Consider the following 20,029-nt stretch of genomic DNA (forward strand, 5'->3'; position numbering starts at 1 on the left):
GGAAGATAGCGCCGAACACACACTACAAATCCCATGATGCAACGAGGGATAAAGCTCATTTGAGCAGCCTATTGGAAGGCAGTTAATTATTGATTGTGTGATGGCGGGAACCCTGAACTATTTCAGCCTATGAGGAAGGAGATTAAGAACTCCGAAACGCGTCAGGCCAATTGAAATTCAGAGTGCTGAATATCCGTTTGTGGAGAATAAAGACTCTTTGTGGTCAGCTGCTGTGTGAGTGCGCTCTCATTTTGCTAAGCAAAACGTTATTGATGTATTCTCGGCAGCTTGGGCCGTGGAGAGCGCACCACCCGATGGATGTGAACGGGGCCATGGGGTTTGGAATCTGCCAAGCCTCACTTATGGAGCAGCAGTCCTTGGGGATTTGAACGGACCAGCGCCCAGAAACCCATTGGGGTAACATTATCGGGAAGATAGCGCCGATCACACACTACAAATCCCATGATGCAACGAGGGATAAATCTCATTTGAGCAGCCTATTGGAAGGCAGTTAATTATTGATTGTGTGATGGCGGGAACCCTGAACTATTTCAGCCTATGATATATATATATCTATATTTATATATATCTACATCTATATATATATATTTGTCGGGACTCTCCGTGCCCGTCTGAAAGAGGCCGCCCTGTAGGGTCAGGGGCTCCCCATTCGGAGGTTTTTCGTAGTGATATATATATATATATATATATATATATATATATATATATATATATATCTACATATATCAAATCCTCCTTCCGTAGCACCAGCCGGTGCTACCAAAAGACACGGACACAAACATGCTGGTGCAAAATAAAGTGCTAGGTTTATTTTTCCACAAACTTCATTCGGCTCTGACGCGTTTCGACCGACACAGCGGTCTTGGTCACATGGTTAGCACGAACTGAACGGGATTCTTTTAGAGGTATAGTGTAACACATTGCGTATAGACATAGATAAAATACTTTCACTCGGCTGAGATTCTCACTCATATACAATTACAGGGACCAATCCCGTTTGCATATATGTCCAACATATCCAGAAATACAGTATACCAATAGGTGTATCTGTTTGTTTTCAATTCAAGTAAGAGTACAGTTGACAAAGTAACTTGCTTAATGCTTAGCGCTTATTTCTATATTATACTTGTAACAGAGATGTACATAAAGTGCCAGTACTACACTGTAGTAAAATAGATGTATTGGGTAGAAAATAATCCCATAAATGGGAAGATATTCCTCACCAATGATGTGCAAATAACGCAAAATATGTGCAAAATAAGCAAGATGGTAATATCTGTGCAAATACAGCAAGATGTGCAAATCTGCAAAATTAATGTGCAAATCTAGCAACCTTCATAATAAATGTGCAAATACAGCTCAATGTACAAATCCGCAAAATAATGTGCAAAATATGCAAAGCATTCACTATAAACCTATTGATAAACACAACACAATACTCTGGATTTACCCTAAAATTACATCTGGATAAATGGTAAAAAATCTATATATATATAGATATAGATATAGATATCTACTAAGACCATGTCTGGCAGGGGCAGGGCAGGTGCTTTCAGGGGATTAGCAGTCATACTACTCAGTAGAGTTGCGTCATACTCGAAGCACCTAATTTTATTGCACAAGGTAAAATAATTTTTCAACATGATCAATTTGTTTTTTCTCTATTCCCTCTCATATCTGCCACCAGAGATCGAATCGCTCGTATTGGCCTGGGAGTGATCCTGAATATCTCCAGAGAGCGAGAAGACATGAAGCTGGCACGGAGTGTCTCCGGCATCCTGGAACACATGTTCAAACACACTGAGGAAACTTGCCACCAGCTCATCTCAGACGGTGGTCTTGATGCTATCCTTTATTGGTGCCGCTGGACTGACGCCGTTGTGTTGCGACATTGTGCCATGGCCTTGGCCAACTGTGCCATGTACAGTGGACCTGCCAACCAGCGGCTTATGATTGAGAAAAAGACAGCTGAGTGGCTCTTTCCCTTAGTGTTCTCCAAAGAAGACGAACAGATCCGCTTCCATGCTTGCCTGGCCATAACTGTGTTGGCCACCAACAAGGAGATAGAGAAAGAGGTGGAGCGGGCAGGCACCCTGGAGTTAGTGGAGCCTTTCATTGCTTCATTGGACCCTCAAGAGTTTGCCCATAAGTTGCTAGACAGCAGTGATAATATGCAGGGCCGGACTGCTGGTGATCTGCAGCGCCTGGTGCCTCTTCTGGACAGTTCACGCCTGGAAGCCCAGTGCATTGCTGTTTTCTATCTGTGTGTAGAAGCCACCATTAAATCCATGCAAAAGAAAACCAAGGTAAGACCATGAACCAGCATCTGGGTGGGCTTAGCCTCCTGGGATTCCATATGTGTAAATATTGGAAGTGAAAAGTGTTTAAGATATGGCCGTATAGTTATTGTAGTCCTCCTTTCTCTATATTTGTGCAAACTAACCTCTCATTTGACATATATGTTGCTTATGTGGCACTAACATGCACAGAAGTGGGCTAATTTCCTCATTTGGTATGAAATATTTAGTTAAGGGACATAAATCACTTTTATTTAAGAATACTCATGGTGTCTCCATTTTGGTCAGTGTCACCCAGGAAACCCTTCATGTGAGTCATACTGGTAACAATATCACATGTGTACATATGGCTGGCTTCCATACTATATAAGTGCACCTGTTATTCGGGGAAGCACTTACAAGTGATGCCCCTCATTCTGAAACACACAAATGCGGCAATGTATCTTCCGTCCTCAACTACATGCAAGGGCTCCTTCTCACTTCATAGTGGGGATTACTCATGAATGTCCTACACTAACCCTGGTGCCGTAACACAATACATGTTGAGCTGCAGTTTCTACTCCCTCGCACAAGAAGCTCGCTAGCCATCCATGACGAAGGCGAGACAGGACTGGTAGTGAGAGCTGGGAATAGTCATAGATGACGGAAGTTAGAGATACTGCTGTTACATGATTAAGGATATATCACAAGATGGCAGACACAAGCTAATTCAGTTTAAATAGATTAATTGGACATATTATACCCCGGAGAGTTTGCACAGGTATGGGCTTAACGATTCAGCTGTATGCTCCAGATGCTCAGAATAGACAGCTAACTTTATATATGTCCCCTAATACTGTCCTGGGGTGTTCACCTTCTGGTGGGCGATTATTCAGGAACTAGAACACTTACCCTGCACCACATTAGAGGTGAAACCATTCATGGCCATATTGGGGTACACCAAAAGGTTTGGGAAAGCACACCGCAAATTGATAGCTATAGGACACTTATTAGCAAAATGGCGAGTGCCGTTGAGAAGGGCCAGAGGCCCGACACCCGCATTGGGAAAGTGGCATAGAGTTATGATCTACCGTAATACTCAATCCGAAGCATATAACGAATTGCTCTCCCTGCGGAACAGACCGAAGAATATATGGGAAATTTACCATACATACCTGTTAGGTAAGGAGACTGGTGAGCCAGAAGGGGAGGTTTCACAGGCTTGATTATATACAATTGCAATGATGCGAATCGTCAACTATACCAGATAACACACGAACTTGGTTAGTATGTATGTCATTTTGGTAACCTAATTTTTGTAAGTAATTGCCTATGCAGATGAGATCGAATATCTTTGATTACACTTTATATAGCTATACTATGTGAAGCGATCACTAATATATGTGTTCATCCTACAACTGTATCAATAAATGGCAAACCGGAACTACACGGGAGCCAATTTGTGGAATATCTTTACTACATGCCCCCAAAAATCTATCAAGAGAATTGATATAGATTAAAAACAAAAATGGGGCCAAAAAACAGCCTTGTCTTACTCATTTAGTCACCTTAATAGGTTTTGTACAATCCTCTGTGTATGAATAACGCACTTCAAGGGATGTGTCCCAATGCAGTTACTTAATTAGATCTAGCAAACTAGGATCTACTCCCGCGTGAAGCAATAAAACACCTAATTTCTTCCTGTCTGCAGAGTCACAGGCACAGGGGAGGTCCATAAATGCTATATGGAGGGCACCTCTCCTGGCCTTGACATATTTTCCCCAGATAAGATGTAGATTAAGGGCCTGATCCACCATTCCTAAACAAGGTTGAAAACCATATTGGAAGAGTGAGAAAAAGGATGTAAGTTCAGCCCATTCCCCTAATTTTTCCAAAATAACCCTCCCCCAAATGTTGGTAGTACAATCAATTAGTGAAATTGGTATGTAGCAGGCCGGCTGATTCCTATTACCCTTTTTATAGATTGGGATCATAGTGGCCTCTCTCCATCACTCAATTAGGTTACCCCTCACCGCAGCCCTCAAAACATTTGTTAAAAAAGGGGCCCAAAGATCGATGTTGTGCTTAAAAAGATCAATTGGTACCCCGTCGGGGCCTGGAGCCTTATTGTTTGCTGCAGGCTGGATAGCTGTAATAACAGTAGGGAGACTAATAAGATCAATCAACTACCTTCATCAATAGGTACGGAATCAAGCCTAATATCCTTTTCACTTCCAAACAATTCTTGAGCAAGATCAAAACTTAGAAGCAAAAATTTAATTCTGAGACAAATGGGGTAACTCTTAGTTTACTGGGAACTAGGTTGACAGATGTCAAACGGGATAACAGAAAACATACCCACCAAGGGTCCCTAAAACTTAAGGACTATGCAATCTCCTTCAACAGATTTCACGGTGGGGCTAACCGATTTAACACTACGAACCATTATAATTTGCTCAATAGCAGCTGGGTTACAGTCTGCATTGCTCCTACATCAGAGACCAGCTTTATTAATAAGACTATGTTAGGAATCCTAAGTTCCTTCAACTAAAGGTGGAACTCCCATTAAAATCATTGTATAAGGAGTACATTCTGGAGTGAGATGCAAATGATCAGAATCAGTTGGGCCCTGTGAAACTGTACCATAGGCAGGTTTCGTATACTTTCCAGCATTCACCATTTCTGAAGAATGTAGAGCTGCAGTATCCTGGGGGCACCCCAACAAAATGACTGATCCACCATCCTGTGATTTTTGATCACTAAAACCCCTATTAATACCTCTATGAGAGGCAGATATTGGGAGAGGTTGACCCGCATCAGTGGTAAGCAACCCAGGAATACAAGCTGCATCATTGAGCCAATTTGCTGGTCTCCGAGTAGCCAAACTCTCGATTCACACGTTTGAGATTTAATCGACAATCAAGCCTAACAGATTCCATAAAAGACAAAAGTTTGTCCTCGATCTTTGCCAAGCATGCCAAAATAGGTTTCAGAACATCCCCCATAAAATTTGTTAACCTAGGATAGAAACCATCCAAAAAATATTGAAACCTATCATCAGCCAATGGATTTTCCAGAGGGATGACCTGCTGATCAACACTTTGAGTGCGTTGCATAGGAGCAGAACATTGTTTCTCGGAAGTTGTTACAGGCTCCATTCTTTTCCTCTTTCCTATTTTGGTTTTCATACTCTCAGTTTCCTCTATATTCAAAGCGATTACTGAGGTTGGCCAACAGGTTGACTGCAACAAGCAATTGAAGAGGATGGGGCTACCGAAGCCAATTGACTTCCCTGCAGAATCTCACCCCTTCTATCGATATAGGGAGCGGTGGAAGTGACGAAAGAGCCTACGTTCAGCCACCTCAATTTCTTTTTTTATGGCTCCAACAGCCCATTGGAGGAACCCATCAAGAGTGGTTCCAGAGTCGAGGGGGCAGGGTATGGCTTATGTTTCCCCATTCCAACAAATCAATACAAACGTACCAGGTAGTACCCCACAAAAAAATAAAAGTGAATTCTTAATGCAGCTGGGTAAAAACCACAGTACGTTAGGTTGTCTGCATTCACTTTTAAATAAGTTCCAAGGAAAAACCAAGAGTGTGAGCCCGGCCCGACCTTGAACGGCCGCGGACGGGTTGCAGACTAGCCCACCCTTGGCCCAGGCTTTGCCCGTGCACGCCCGTGTGCATCCCGCACTGCCGGAGTAGTGATATGCCTTTATGGCAACTGGAGGGCTGTCCCTGCCTCCCGCACTATGTGGAATACTGGGGGACCGAGTCCCACCCCAGCCAGCCGCCAGAGAATCAGTTAAGGAAATGGGCCTCGGCTCTGGAATTGTATTCCAATCTTATGGTGCCTGCCCTAACACAACTGAGAATACTACAGAAATTGTAGTAGAGAATAGAGGATTGACTCAGAATATACTGGTGACGTCTTGTCTTCAGCCTACTACCCATTACAACAACTCGTGCCCTGGGAAGTGGTCTGTGTAAACATTTTACACAAGCATTGAAAATTACCCTGACTTGCTGATGTTCATATGCATCCCTGAAGGGTGACATAATTTCACCGGTGATGCCTTTTGATGCATATTTTGCTCCAGTGGTTATGCAAAAGACCAAAGTGTCATGGCTGTACCTGCAGGGAGTACCTCCAAGCATCATTTTCATCACCATTTAGAGCTGATCTCTAAGTGATTTGAGCAACACCTTCGCTGTTCCCGCATAAGTGTCATCGGTTCTGGACAAAGCTTGTTCTGGCCAGCTTTAAGGAAAGACTTGTACTTTAGATCCCGCCTTCCAATCACACAGAGGCCCTTCGCTGTCGAATATTACTAGTGTGAAATCACTGTCATCCAGGGCTCACTGTCACACTTTCTTCAGCTTTGCACCATACCTGCTTGATTGAGCTATGACCTCCTCTCCTTAAGTTTTCAACTTGTTAGCCCTGTTTGATGTTGTACCTACACTTGTTTTTCCTATTTGTAAAGTTACTTTCTTTCATCACAGCAGCTTGAGCTTCCAAAAATTTAAATAGAAGCATGCTTTTTATGGTGATCGTGCAAAGAACTACACTGGTAGCACTTTCTTTGTTTTCTATAGTTGTCTTTTACTTGGTGCTTATCTGCAATCCCATCACCATCAGCCTGACACGGTTTGAACCCTTGTGTCAGTTGTTCACGAAGCCTTGAACAGAACTCGACAGTGGGCTCAGACATCACTTACCTGCAATGGTTCATATCGTAGCTGAACCAGAGAACCAAGCCTGTCCAGATTGGTTCTTACAGATCAAACCCATCTCCAAATCTGGTTGTATTTCCTGAGACTCCATCCTCTATTTGGTGATCTCTAAGCTACATTAAGGAGCCGCTTGGAATCTTCTGGCCAACAAGTAAAAATTAATATTCCTTCAGTGTGCGGATGACACCCAGGTCTCTGGCTGAGGAAGCTGCCTTACTGCAACTCAAGCATGGATGTTAGAAGCCTATATGACACTCATTGCACTTAATGCCAGTTGTGCTTGATACCACTATCAACATGAAGTTGATGTTCGCTCTCAACATCGAATATCATTTCACACCACGACTTGCCAGTTGGACTAAATCCTTGGGTTCGTAGATAGGCACCAACCTCTGCTTCGAGATTCACAAGAAGACAAACACCTGGCATCAACTATCTTTGCTGCACATAGTGAAGACCTTTCCAGTGGCATCAGATTTCAAACTGCTGTCCAAGGACTGGTCCTGTCCATCTTGTTGTAGTAAACACCCTCATCTCATCGTTCCTCAGACACACTTGACACTTTAGACGAGGGGCTGTCATGCTGCAGCTTGTCTTATCAAAGGTCTTCAGAAATATGACAGAGCCACTTCTAATGTTCAGAGAACTCCATTGGCTCCCTGTGTCTGCCTGCATCACATTGAAGACCTGCTTCATTGTCAGCAATGTGTTCTATTCCAGTACTCCACTGTATCTGACAGCTATGTATAAGATCTTTGGCAGTTCTCGCAATGCAAAGCTGCACCCACACCCGACTTGAGATTTTATTTATTTATTAGTTATTTAAAGAGTTTTGTAAAGCGCTAAAATGACCCAGGGGTATCACAGTGATGTACGGCGAAAAAAATTACACAGTATAAAAATATTACTCCACTATTGAAACTTTCATAGATTCACATGCTTGAATGATTTCCTGTTGTCGAGGTGGGAGCCCCCAGTACCATAGAATAGTAATACAATGTTAAAGATAGTGCATGGAGGCCTAGGACCTTCAATTTTGCAACCTATCATAGTCTATTTTAAAAAGAGACAAAACTTATACCTCAGTCAATCAGGCTCTGCCCTCTAGACCACTCCTGAAAGAGTTCAATTTCCTCAGATTTTCAACCGCATGTCATGTCTCCTCTGAGCTTTGCTTTGCTCAGCTGTATCTACACATTGATATATATTTGAAACCTTTATATATTTCTACAAAATATTTGTATACATCATGTCAGATAAAGAGAAGAAAAGTATTTTCAGAGCTTGCAGTACCTGTGGAAAGAAGAGGCTTCATTCAGAGGACCCTCAGCAGGACTGCATATACTGCCTTTATCACAACCATACAGGTGCAGATTGTAAGGTATGTCATACCTTTTCTTCAAAGACTCTAAAGTACAGGGAAGGGAGGCTGCTCTTATGGCTCAAGAAGCTCAATCCAGGAAGGAACCACTCTCTGATTCTGACAGTGGGTAATCGCTGACCTCCTCTAGAATGTTCAAAAAAAGGGACTGGTCACCCCGATTCCCATTCCAACATGGAACAGCCAAAAAAGGCTTTAAAAGAAGACTACTCAAAGGCCTCAGTCCTTCTAAATCCTCTTAGGGCTCTCACTCTTCTTCCAAACAAAAAGAGAGAAAGGGACCACATCTTTCCTCACAAAGGTCTAAGAAAATATCAGCTGAATAATCTACACCACCTCCTCTGGTTGGTCTTTCTTTTAAAAAACCGTCTTCTTGCAAACCGTCGATGAGCATTTCCCCATCGATGAAGACCTTGTCATTGGCACCATCGACAATGAGAACTTACATGGCCGGCATTGATAAATTTGACGACGGGCACTGTTTCAGTGCTATCCAGTATTTATTCTTCCTCAACTATGACTTTGTCTTTAGCGGCTGCTCAATCCAGACCGTCGACGATTAAGATTAAAATGGTCTAGTCGTCGACGGCAGTGACAATGGGTCTTTTGTCGACGTCCATTCGTTCGCCGATGACGATAATAACACCGATGACAACTTCTCTGTCGGGGGAGGACTCACGCATCTACTCTGGTTACCTCAACGGCGACCCCGCCGTCGACCTCGTCGACAACACCTTTGACCATGGAGAAACCGACAAAAATGAGGAAAGAAGGTATTTAACTCCTGCTAGCTCTTCTCTCAGCAAACTTTCACCTAGTCGTCGACGGCAGTGACAATGGGTCTTTTGTCGACGTCCATTCGTTCGCCGATGACGATAATAACACCGATGACAACTTCTCTGTCGGGGGAGGACTCACGCATCTACTCTGGTTACCTCGACGGCGACCCCGCCGTCGACCTCGTCGACAACACCTTTGACCATGGAGAAAACCGACAAAAATGAGGAAAGAAGGTATTTAACTCCTGCTAGCTCTTCTCTCAGCAAACTTTCACCATTGCTCCCAGCTCACCTGTTAGAAGAAGACGATTTGAACTAGGAGGGGCCTTTTTGGGTGGTCAGCAGCCCATCCCAGTTACATGTAAAGTGTCAGGAAGATGACCATGATTATGAAGGGTATCCAGATGATGATACTCATTAACATGATTCCTATTTAAAGTAAATAGTAGGTTTACCTAGGTCTCTGGTATTTGATTAACAAATATTGCTTCACGACTATAGAAAATGTTTTTCTCCCACTCCAGTTACAGCACCATAAATGTCAACGTATACAGAAGATCACGTCACGCAACCTCCTACTGCTCCCCCTTCCACACCAAGACCAACGTCATTACTGTTGCCAACATTGGCAAAACATACTCCGCACACAGCTCTTTTTCAGCATTTGGCAACCTTTGATAATGAAGACAGAGAGGATGGTGAGCTCCGTGACACCAATACTGAATGGGATGATTATCTCATACCTCACCTTCTTCTACATCTCCTGCCCCAATCGATTCCCCACCTGAGGACATTGGGGTTTTTCACAACCTGCTAGAAAGGTTAGCGAAAAGATTTGTGCTTCCGGTGCCTACTGAGTAAATGTACTGTTTTCTCTATGACTTCAAAGAGTCATAACAAAAAAGTGATGTATCCATGCCTATCGTCGGCTGCATTTGGTAAGAGTGTCTTAAGGTTGTGAGAAACCCAGCTACCATTATAGCGGTTCTTTTTTTATTTTTTATTTTATTTTAGAAACTTTAGAGCAAAAACATACAGCTGTATTCCAAAGAGCGACAAAGAGTACACAAAATCATCATGATTGATACATAGAAGGCGTGGAGGAGGAACAGGTAATACATTTCAGGCAGTGCTGGCGAGAACAGCATTATAGAACCAGTGCAAACATTATAGCGGTTCTTCTGCAGTTAGACAAAAAATATAAAACCCCCAGAGGATGCTCCAGCATGTCTCACTGGCCATCCAAATCCGGATTCGGTCATCACACAAGCTGCTCAAAGCATATCTAAGAACCCATCGGCCCCAATATCGCCACCTCCGGACTAGGAGGGTAGGCACCTTGATAACATTGGCAAGCGGTTCTAATCGGTGTTGGCGCTTACTGTCAGTGCAGCCAGTTCACTAGCTGTCCTAGGCAGATATGATCATCAGCTGTGTGCTGACAATGCTCCATATTTGGATCAACTACTAGAGGATGTTAGCTCTGAAGCTAAGAAGATTTTACAGGAGGGGTAGTGCACATCTGCGGGGGTCATAGATTGTGCAATGGATATCGCCACAACCACTTTGAGACAGCTGGCAGATTCTGCTGTATTCAGGAGACAAGGTTGGCTTAAAGCTACCTCTTTTAGGCCAGAGGTACAACACAAAATACTGGATCCCCCATTCAATGGGAAGCTCTATTTGGGAAGCACGATGATGAAGCCCTACAAACCATAAAGATAAAGACTGACACCGTCATATCGCTAGGCACCCTCCAATATAAAAAAATGCTCTTTTGGGTTTCCAGAGGGAGACAGCTCCCATCATTCAGAGGAAATTATCTACAATATCGATATTCTTCCTACTTCTCTACCACCCAACAGTTTTGTCCACAGTACTCACATAGGCAGCCACCTCAACCAGCTTATAACAGAACCATGCCTAGAGGCAGAACCGGACATCAAGGAAAAGACACCGGTCGCTGCCAATGACCATTCAAAGATTCTGGCTATTCCTTCAATTTCCATATTCAGGCTAGGAAGAGGCATTTCTCCTCACCACCAAAGTTGGCAAAAGATAACATCAGACCTATGGGTCCTAGACCTTGTGCAATTTGGTCACACTCTAGAAATTATCCATACCCCACTATCAAATCTTCCTCACCTCTCAATTCCAAAGCACTTACGATTTCTCAAATTGGAGATCAAGACCATGCTCCAGGAGGGTGACTTAGAGAGAGTTCCCATTTCCAAGCGAGGAAAGGGATTCTACTCCTGCTTCTTCTTGGTTCGAAAGAAGAGGAATGGCGGACAATACTGCGTCTCAGAGATCTCAGCAGCTACCTCAAAACTTTCTACTTGGTCACCTTGCAGGATATCTGTTTGCTTCTAAATCATGGAGAACATCTGTCAACCCTCGACCTTCAGGATGCAAATTTTCACATCTCCATCCATCCTTCCCACCGAAAGTACCTAAGATACTCAGTAGCCGGCAATCATTATCAGTTCTCTATTCTTCCTTTTGACCTGAAATCGGCACCCCAGATATTCATAAAATATTTAGCTCCAGTAGCAGCTTTTTTAAGAAGAGAAAAGCACAAGGTATTCCCGTACTTGGATGACTGGCTAGTCAAAGCGCTGTCCAATCGAGAAGAACAAAGATCAACAACAGCCTGCATAAATCTGTTCGAAGACCCAGGACTCACGCTGAATCGCAAAAATCAGTCTTTCTACCATCAAAAATCATTATCTTCTTAGGAGCAAGGTTGAACCCTGAACTCAACAAGGCGTATCCCGTGCCAGAGAGACAACTCAAACTAATATCATTGACAAAGATGACATAAAGAAAAAAGTCTCTTTTAGTACACCTCTACAAGTCGTTATTAGGGATTATGTCATCATACATCTCTCTGGTTCCTTATTGCCGATTACGAATGCAACGACTTCAGTAGGATCTCGGCGCTCAGTGGATTCAGGTCACTGGTTCCTTCAATGATATCATCAAAGTCACCACGTCAAGGATAATAAAGCAAAAACTTAAGAACTTATTTAGGGTTTTTTCTCCAGTAAGACCTCTTCCTCCCGCTTGGCATCTAAACATGTGCTCTCACAGCTCATGAAGGTCCCTTTTGAGCCCATTCACAGCGCAAATCTAAAACACCTATCCTGGAAAGTTGTTCTTCTTGTAGCCCTAACATCTGCCAGGCGAGTTAGTGAGATCCAGGCCCTCACTATCCAAGAGCCTTTTTTACAATTCAGAGATGACAGGGTAATCCTGCATAGAAAACCAAAGTTTATCCCTAAAGTACCTTCTGACTTTCACATCATTGAGCCTCTCATATGGAAGACCTTCTTTCCAAATCCTTCAACAACGGCGGAAAGAGCACTTCATTCTTTGGACCTAAAAAGATGGATCACGTTTTACATGGATAGAACCAAATATTTTCAAAAATCCAGCCAATTATTTGTGGCTTACAGTGCACCTCAGAAAGGATATCAGCTGCAATTCTGGCACCAATCAGCAGGAAGGCCACTGAAGACTACGGTGCATGCCCATTCAACAAGAGCTATTACTTCATCAACTGCGCTGTTTGCTGGTGTGCCAGTCCAGGACATTTGCAGAGCAGGTACCTGGGAGTCTCTGCATACCTTTAATCAACACTACTGTCTCAATTCTACTCCTCAAGGGGATGTGGCAGTAGGGCAAGCGGTCCTGAGACATCTTTTCCGGTAAAGGTGAACTATCTCTGTCTTCCCACAGTCCATTTTACTACCTCTGCACATTATTTAAAGTAATATATGTTTTTTCTTATGCACATCATACTCGATGATTTCAGCATGTTTTTTCTCACAGCCTATATGATATATAATTCAATATATATGTCTAAATAACTATGCTTATATCTCTGTTTATGTTATATTATGAGATATCCTCTGCAAGGGTTATTCCTGTGCAATTGTATCTTTTGTCACTCACATTGCAATGTGCCTCACTACTGCTTTATACTCTGATTCAAGCATATGAATTTATGAAAGTTCCAATACTGGAGTAAGAAAATAAGCTACTTTCCTATAACTGTAGTTCTCTGGTATTGGAATCTTTCATAGATTCACATGTGACCCACCCTCCTTCTCTGAGATTCTCACCTTTCCTACCTTTCAGATGTTGTTTGGCACTCGTGCTATGGAAAATCTGAGGACGTGGAACTCTCTAAGGAGTGGTCTAGAGGGCAGGGCAGCCTGATTGGCTGAGGTATAAGTTTGGTCTCTTATTTAAATATACTATGATAGGTTGCAAAAGGCCTTGGGCCTTCATGCACTATCTTTAACTTTGTCTTACTATTATATGTGTCGGGTGCTCCCATCTCGACAATGGGGAATGATTCAAGCATGTGACTCTGTGAAAGATTCCAATACTGGAGAACTACATTTGCAGGTAAGTAACTTATTTTTTTAATAATAATGCAATGGATAAAGTAAAGGTAATAACATAATATGTGTCAGAAATTGTAGCTACTGATAGAACAGTAACTTAATACAGGTAAAAGAATGAACGGTAACTCACTGGACAGAGGTCCCAGGGTCAACGACAGCCATGGATGACCTCAGAGCTGACGGAGGGTCATTGTGGGAAGAATCTGTTCATCACAATTGCTTTACCCTCCCTTTTAATAGTAACAGCAGATAGGTTAATGCGAATCTCAGGTGGCAGGGAGTTCAAGGTTCTGGAGACTGAGCCTGACAAGGTAATGGAAAAGTGCAAGAGGAGATATCAGGCCTTCTCCTCTATGCACCAATGGTCTGGTGCCCCAGTGTGGTCTGGATCTGGCAGGCCCCATTCCTTCTCCTCTTTAAAAGGAGCAGAAGACCCATCTCTTCAAACAATATTCAATGCATTATGACAGCCAGATTACTGGACAGTTCCTGAAGAGGTTCATATTTGTAAACCTTGTCTTCCGACCTCTGCTTTAAATTCCCTTTAACCGGATCTCCTCTGTACCCCCACTGTTATGCCCCAATCCTCTGTTGTGAACACCTACCTTCCTACAGCTAGAGTTCCACTTTATAAATCATGCACCTACATACTTCTGCTCCCCCACCTCTGATGGTCATCTTTGTAAGGACTCCTCCCTCTGCATGTCATAGGCGCATTCATATCACATGTCAATGTCACAGTGCTGGCACTAAAGTGTGTCTCTTGCCAACCATACAAACTGATACCCCAGGCATAGCCTATGATCAAAGCCCCCATGTGCTGTCTTTAGTGTAATCATGCACATTTCTATCCACTGTAAACTCTACCACCGCTCTACTACTTATTCGTTTCACCAGTTGTCAATTCATTTTCCATGTATTAGCACTCACCCTTTTTCTCCAATGTATCTGTTAGTTCTACCCCTGGCACTATAAACAGTGATAGAGCAGCCACCCATGTATAGCTCACAGTCTTTCTGTACACAGCATTAGACGTGCTGTGGTGTCTTTATTTATTTACTTATAAACTTGTTTAGTATTGCATAATATTGTTATTGGCGGCCACTTTTTAGCATGAATGCCTTATGAAGCACTGTCATTGGTACCTGATCCTTGCACTTTATCGCTTAGTTGTTGCCTGCACTGCCAATGTACTTGGAGCTACTGCAGCAGTGGATCACTGACACATTATAATATGTATGTAGTAACATAAATATTGCAAATATCTATTTTACCTTTTATTAATTTTGCATATTTTTTAAATGTATCACCAGTATATACATACACATATATATGGGGATGCGAGCGAAACGCGTCATGGTGGACACTATGTCCGACGATTGCAATGGACTTACACTTGCCTTTGCCTAAATAAATGAATTCTTGCACCGATTCCGGATTCCTGCCTATACTTATCAGCGTGAGCACATCGTAGAGGTCCCTGCCAGCGTTCTTCCCGCCTGTTGGCTGTCAGTCAGGCGGTGCTGGATTGGTTTTGTGATATATATATATATATATATATATATATATATATATATATATATATATATATATATATATAGAGAGAGAGAGAGAGAGAGAAAGAGAATTAATAACAATATAATTTTTTCAGAGAACAAATATATTAATATGAATATATATATATATATAGAGAGAGAGAGAGAGAGAAATAATAACAATATTAATTTTCAAAGAGAACAAATATATTCATATGAAAATATATAATATATATATGTATATATTCATAGTAGACATTTAAAATATTAATAAAATTGATATAATGTAAAATAAATATTTTGATTAATAATGTAAAATAAGTTTACAAGTAAAAACACATATTATAAAATATTGAAAATAAAACCATTAATGCTATAAACTCTATTTAACCAATGTTATGAAAACTATTGGAGTATAAGTATTACACAATTTACTTGTTTAAAATTCAATTAAATAATGAATTCATAAATATTAACTAATAGTTCATTATCTATTACTTAATTAAGTTCCCACCCTATACCCCTGCAAACCTAGCAACCGGTAATTAAAATATAAGTAAAATAAACCAGTATTCCATATTTTATATAAATAAAAATAAATAAATAATTAATTAACAATTGATACTACAATGTTAATTAATCATTACCTAATTATCTTCTCACCCTACACCTCTACAAACCTAGCAGCCTGCAATTAAAAATATATACGTCAAATAAATAAGGATTCCATAAATTGCATAATTAAAAATCAGTCAAATAATTAACAATTAATAAACAATTGTTAATTATTGGTTTACTTCCCACCCTTTACCATTACAAAACTAACATCCTGCAAATAACTTAAAATGAAAATAAATCAGTATTACATAAGTTAATAAATAAATATTAATCATATAATTGAATAAAATGTACTAAATAATTCTTAATTAATTATTACCTAATTAACTTCCTAACCTAGCCCCCTACAAACCCAGCAACCCATGACACTATAAATTACAATTAAAATTTTTATTAAAAAATCTAAATCCCTCATCCCGTAAGACTGTACATGGGTGGCTTGACAGGCTCAATGTTTTGTTTGTGGTGTCTTTAAAACCAATAAAAACTTGTTTATCAAAAAAAAAATCTAAATCCCTTAAAATTGCAAGCCATATTTAAAAAACAGTAATAACATTCATATAAACAATAGTAAGATATAAAAATAACGTCAATTAAAACACATTAAAATAATTATTTTTAACCACCATATTAAAAATGATATTAAAAAAATATAAATATTTTTTACAACAATGTTACCTCAAAAATGATATTCTTGTCCACGATGTGTGTGCATCACTATAGTTGCGTGCCACAATATTTAATTTACAATGTTTCTATCTCCCGATATTTTTAACTCAATATTTTGTCCAAATGCTGCAGCAGCATTTCCACCTCTATGACTGTTTCATTCTGCATACCGCAGCCTCGTATCCTTCAGTAGTGGATCTCACTCCCTTAGGTCGGCATTTCGTGAGAAAAGGCCAATTACCTATTATCCTCTTTTCTATTTTCCAGATGTTTAATGAAATTGGTGCCACTCAAAGTCTGAAGAGGATAGTGTGTTATTCAACCGATGGCACAGTCTCAGCCCTAGCAAAGAAGGCACTGCAGATGATGGGCGAGGAAGTACCCCGCCAAATTGTGCGAACAGTTCCCAACTGGAAGCCACTGGAAGTGCAGATCTGGCTGCAGCAGATTGGGTTCAACAAATACTGCGAAACATTCCTTGTACGTATTTGGGGCGAAGCCACAAGATCATAAACAAATAAATGTGCATATATTTAGACATCTTGTGAAAACATGTCATCCATCTAGTACATGTATGGTTTTCATCACCCGCTCACCTTACAGATGTACCAGAGGCGGCTCCTCTGCTAAGGTGGAGGAGTGTCACCCCACTGCTCTATGAGCGGTGCAAAGGAAAAATAAAATGATAATAACAGAACGTTATTATCATTTTATTTTTAGTATAATGGAGCCAGGTCAGGGCGGGGCTGGACTCGCGTCAGAGGGCGAGGTAGTTGGTGCACCATAAGTGCTCATGGCGGTTTGGCCGGCCGGTATTGCACAGCCTGGGAGAAGAACATACACAGGCTCCCACTTCCTGTCTGAGCGCTGAACCAGGCCATTCAGACCAATCACGGCGCTGCTGTAATGCTGTTGACAGCAGCTTTGTGATTGTCTAGGGTAGTCTGGGAGCCTGGGTGCTGACAGGAGCCAGGAAAACAGTTAGGACAGAGGAAAGGCGGCGGGTGGTGACCGGCAACCAGCAGGTAAGTCTTCTTTTTAGTCTTCTTTTTTCTAGCCCCACAGATCCCCTGCCACTGTTTCCTACCAGCCGCCACTGAGACTTTGCTTAGTCTGAGCCATACCCCTATGCGCCCAAGCAAGTGTATCTATGCATTTCTAAGCCCTGTTTGATAGTGGCACAACTGTAGAAAGCAGTAATGAAAAATAATGATTGTATCTAATAAAGGTGCTTTGTTTAGCCTTTTGCCATTTTATATCCTGACTGATCTTTAAGGCACTTACCAGGTTATATTCTATATTGCACCTGACTGTGGGCTAATTCTAAGCGTTTATGTGTTCCTACTATGCAGGCAGCAACTGGAAACATTTCACTCTTACATGTGATAGTATGGGGACACTGCCAAAGTGGATACCTCCAGATCTCACTTTCCTTCTGATAAACCTCAATTTCTCCCTAAACTTTGCATGATTCCTGCTGAGTAAAATCAACCACCAGATGAAGGGTTGCCATTCTTTTAGTCTCACCCATCTTTGAGTAATGGTTGTTACTTTTGAACAAGAAAGAGGAGTCATCCACCAGGACTTTAGTTAATAGACATGTTTCCAGAGTCACCACTTACAAAGTATAGGACTTGTTTGTGTCGTGTCAGTCCTGCATTGTGAAACCTCTGTTCAGTGTGTTCTGCACCCTCAGGTACGTCTCTTTGACTGTGAATGCTCTATGCACAAGGCAGCACACATGGAAACAGCAAAAAGAGACGAAATAAAGCATTTCTCCTTGTTTCGCATGTTTAAGACCAGGTTTTCCCTGGTCTTAATTTTGGCACTGGCTCTTATTTACGCTGCCCTTGTAAATAGGGGGCAGCATCAACATTAATAGGTGTTGCGGTGGACCGCCCACCGCAACACCCATTTCCCTCCCCTTTCACGCTGAATATAGTGTGAAAGGGTGCCTTGTAAATAAGGCTAGGCCCCTATTGCCATCACAACTTCACTAAAAGTGTGGTGGCGATAGTGGCTTGTAAATATGCCCCACTCATCTTTTAGTAGGGCTATGAGACAATTTAAGACTTTAGTGCAGGATTTACAACGAAGAAGCCATAATAATCAAAGGTATATTTTTTTTATCGCATGTACAGAGCAAAAGGCTGTTTGTAGACGTATGTGATATTTAGTAGACATGTACCCCACAATAATGGCAATTTATCACGTATTATTAAAAAAGTTATGTTATAATTTTATAGCTAATAAATGTATCAATAATTAGCAATAGATGAGGTTAACTAAGTTGTAGTATATGGCAGACATATGATTTAAAAACAAATGGAGCGTACAATACGTTCCAAACACATGTCGCACAGAAAAAAAAGTGCAGAAAACTCCGCTTTTTATCCAATATTCCATTTATTAATCCTTTGTTTATCTATATTAAATTCCACAACTTCATCACCTCTTTTTTCCATTATTCAAATTGAAACTCTGTGAATCCCATATTCTTCTAATGCTTATACCATGCCTATCCAGGCCTTATTACTAGCATGTGGGATTACGTAGCCCCAGGCAGCCTGAGGAATTGTTGAATTTAATATGGATAAACAAAGGAGAAAAAAATTGAATTTTGGATAAAAAAGCAGAGTTTTCTGCGCTTTCTTTGCTGCGCGACATGTGTTTGGAACGTGATGGACCTATATCATAATGCTTTGCACTTGCAGAACGCCCACTGGGGATGGACTTAATATTTAAATGCATATCAGGTGACTGCAAATTGCTGTTGAGCACTCCGATTTTGCCTGTGAACAAGGACGTGCAGCCCAAAACGCGTCAGGCCGCTTTTGAATTGATTGAATGCCTCCTGCTGGCCTCGCTGCAGTCTCCATTAAAAGAAATGAAAAACCTACCAGGGACTGCGTCTCCATTCGAGGGCAACCTTTTATATTATTTATATGAAGTAATTTATTTCAACTTTTTGATCAGACTGCAAATTAAAGATTACTGTAGTCTGTGAAAAGAGCTAGGTCTTCGGAGTGTGTCAATCAGTCCTTTTCTCCACTTCATATCACTGTGTTCTACAGTCTCTTTGATAGACATGTATGCTCTTTTTCTCATCAATTCTTTTTCAGACACTCAATCTGCACATCTCAGAACTCATCTCTTCAGCACCTCTGTTTAATTTCTCCTGCTTGTACTTTGCATTTCCTCCACTTCACCAATCCCCCCATACACACAACACACCCACTCCCCTGTATGTGCTGCATTTTCTTTAATTTTGCCCTGTCAATGTTTTGACAGCTGTGTGCCTCATTCACACACTTTCGCATATAATCACAATTGGCACTTCTGACCACTGTCCTGTGTGCTCTGCAGAGAGGCCAAGGATTGAATAAGCATTTATTCCAAACCCATTATGACCCACTGACAGGCACTGAGACATGGGTGCTGCGTTCAGCCTGAACTCCAAAGCTCTAAATCGTGGCCCACCCACAACCTGAGCTCACGAAGCTACATAAGAGTGATTCTTTTCACCCAAAATAAGTAATATTTTCCATGAAAACCTATAGAAACACACCATCCAGGAAAAAAGAAAACACTCCTA

The 20,029-nt window shown here is 41.4% G+C and overlaps 1 protein-coding gene across 1 annotated transcript in view; it reads left to right on the top strand.

Moving 5' to 3' along the window:
* Positions 1-20,029, top strand: part of SARM1 (sterile alpha and TIR motif containing 1) — a 211,249-nt gene that overhangs the window by 109,948 nt on the left and 81,272 nt on the right. The window contains exons 2-3 of the mRNA XM_085649108.1: positions 1,709-2,327; positions 16,702-16,914. Coding sequence (XP_085505234.1) covers positions 1,709-2,327; positions 16,702-16,914 — 832 coding nt within the window. The remainder of the gene's footprint in view (positions 1-1,708; positions 2,328-16,701; positions 16,915-20,029) is intronic.

The sequence above is a fragment of the Triturus cristatus genome, chromosome 3_2, assembly GCF_964204655.1.
Source record: "Triturus cristatus chromosome 3_2, aTriCri1.1, whole genome shotgun sequence".
Lineage (NCBI taxonomy): Eukaryota > Metazoa > Chordata > Amphibia > Caudata > Salamandridae > Triturus > Triturus cristatus.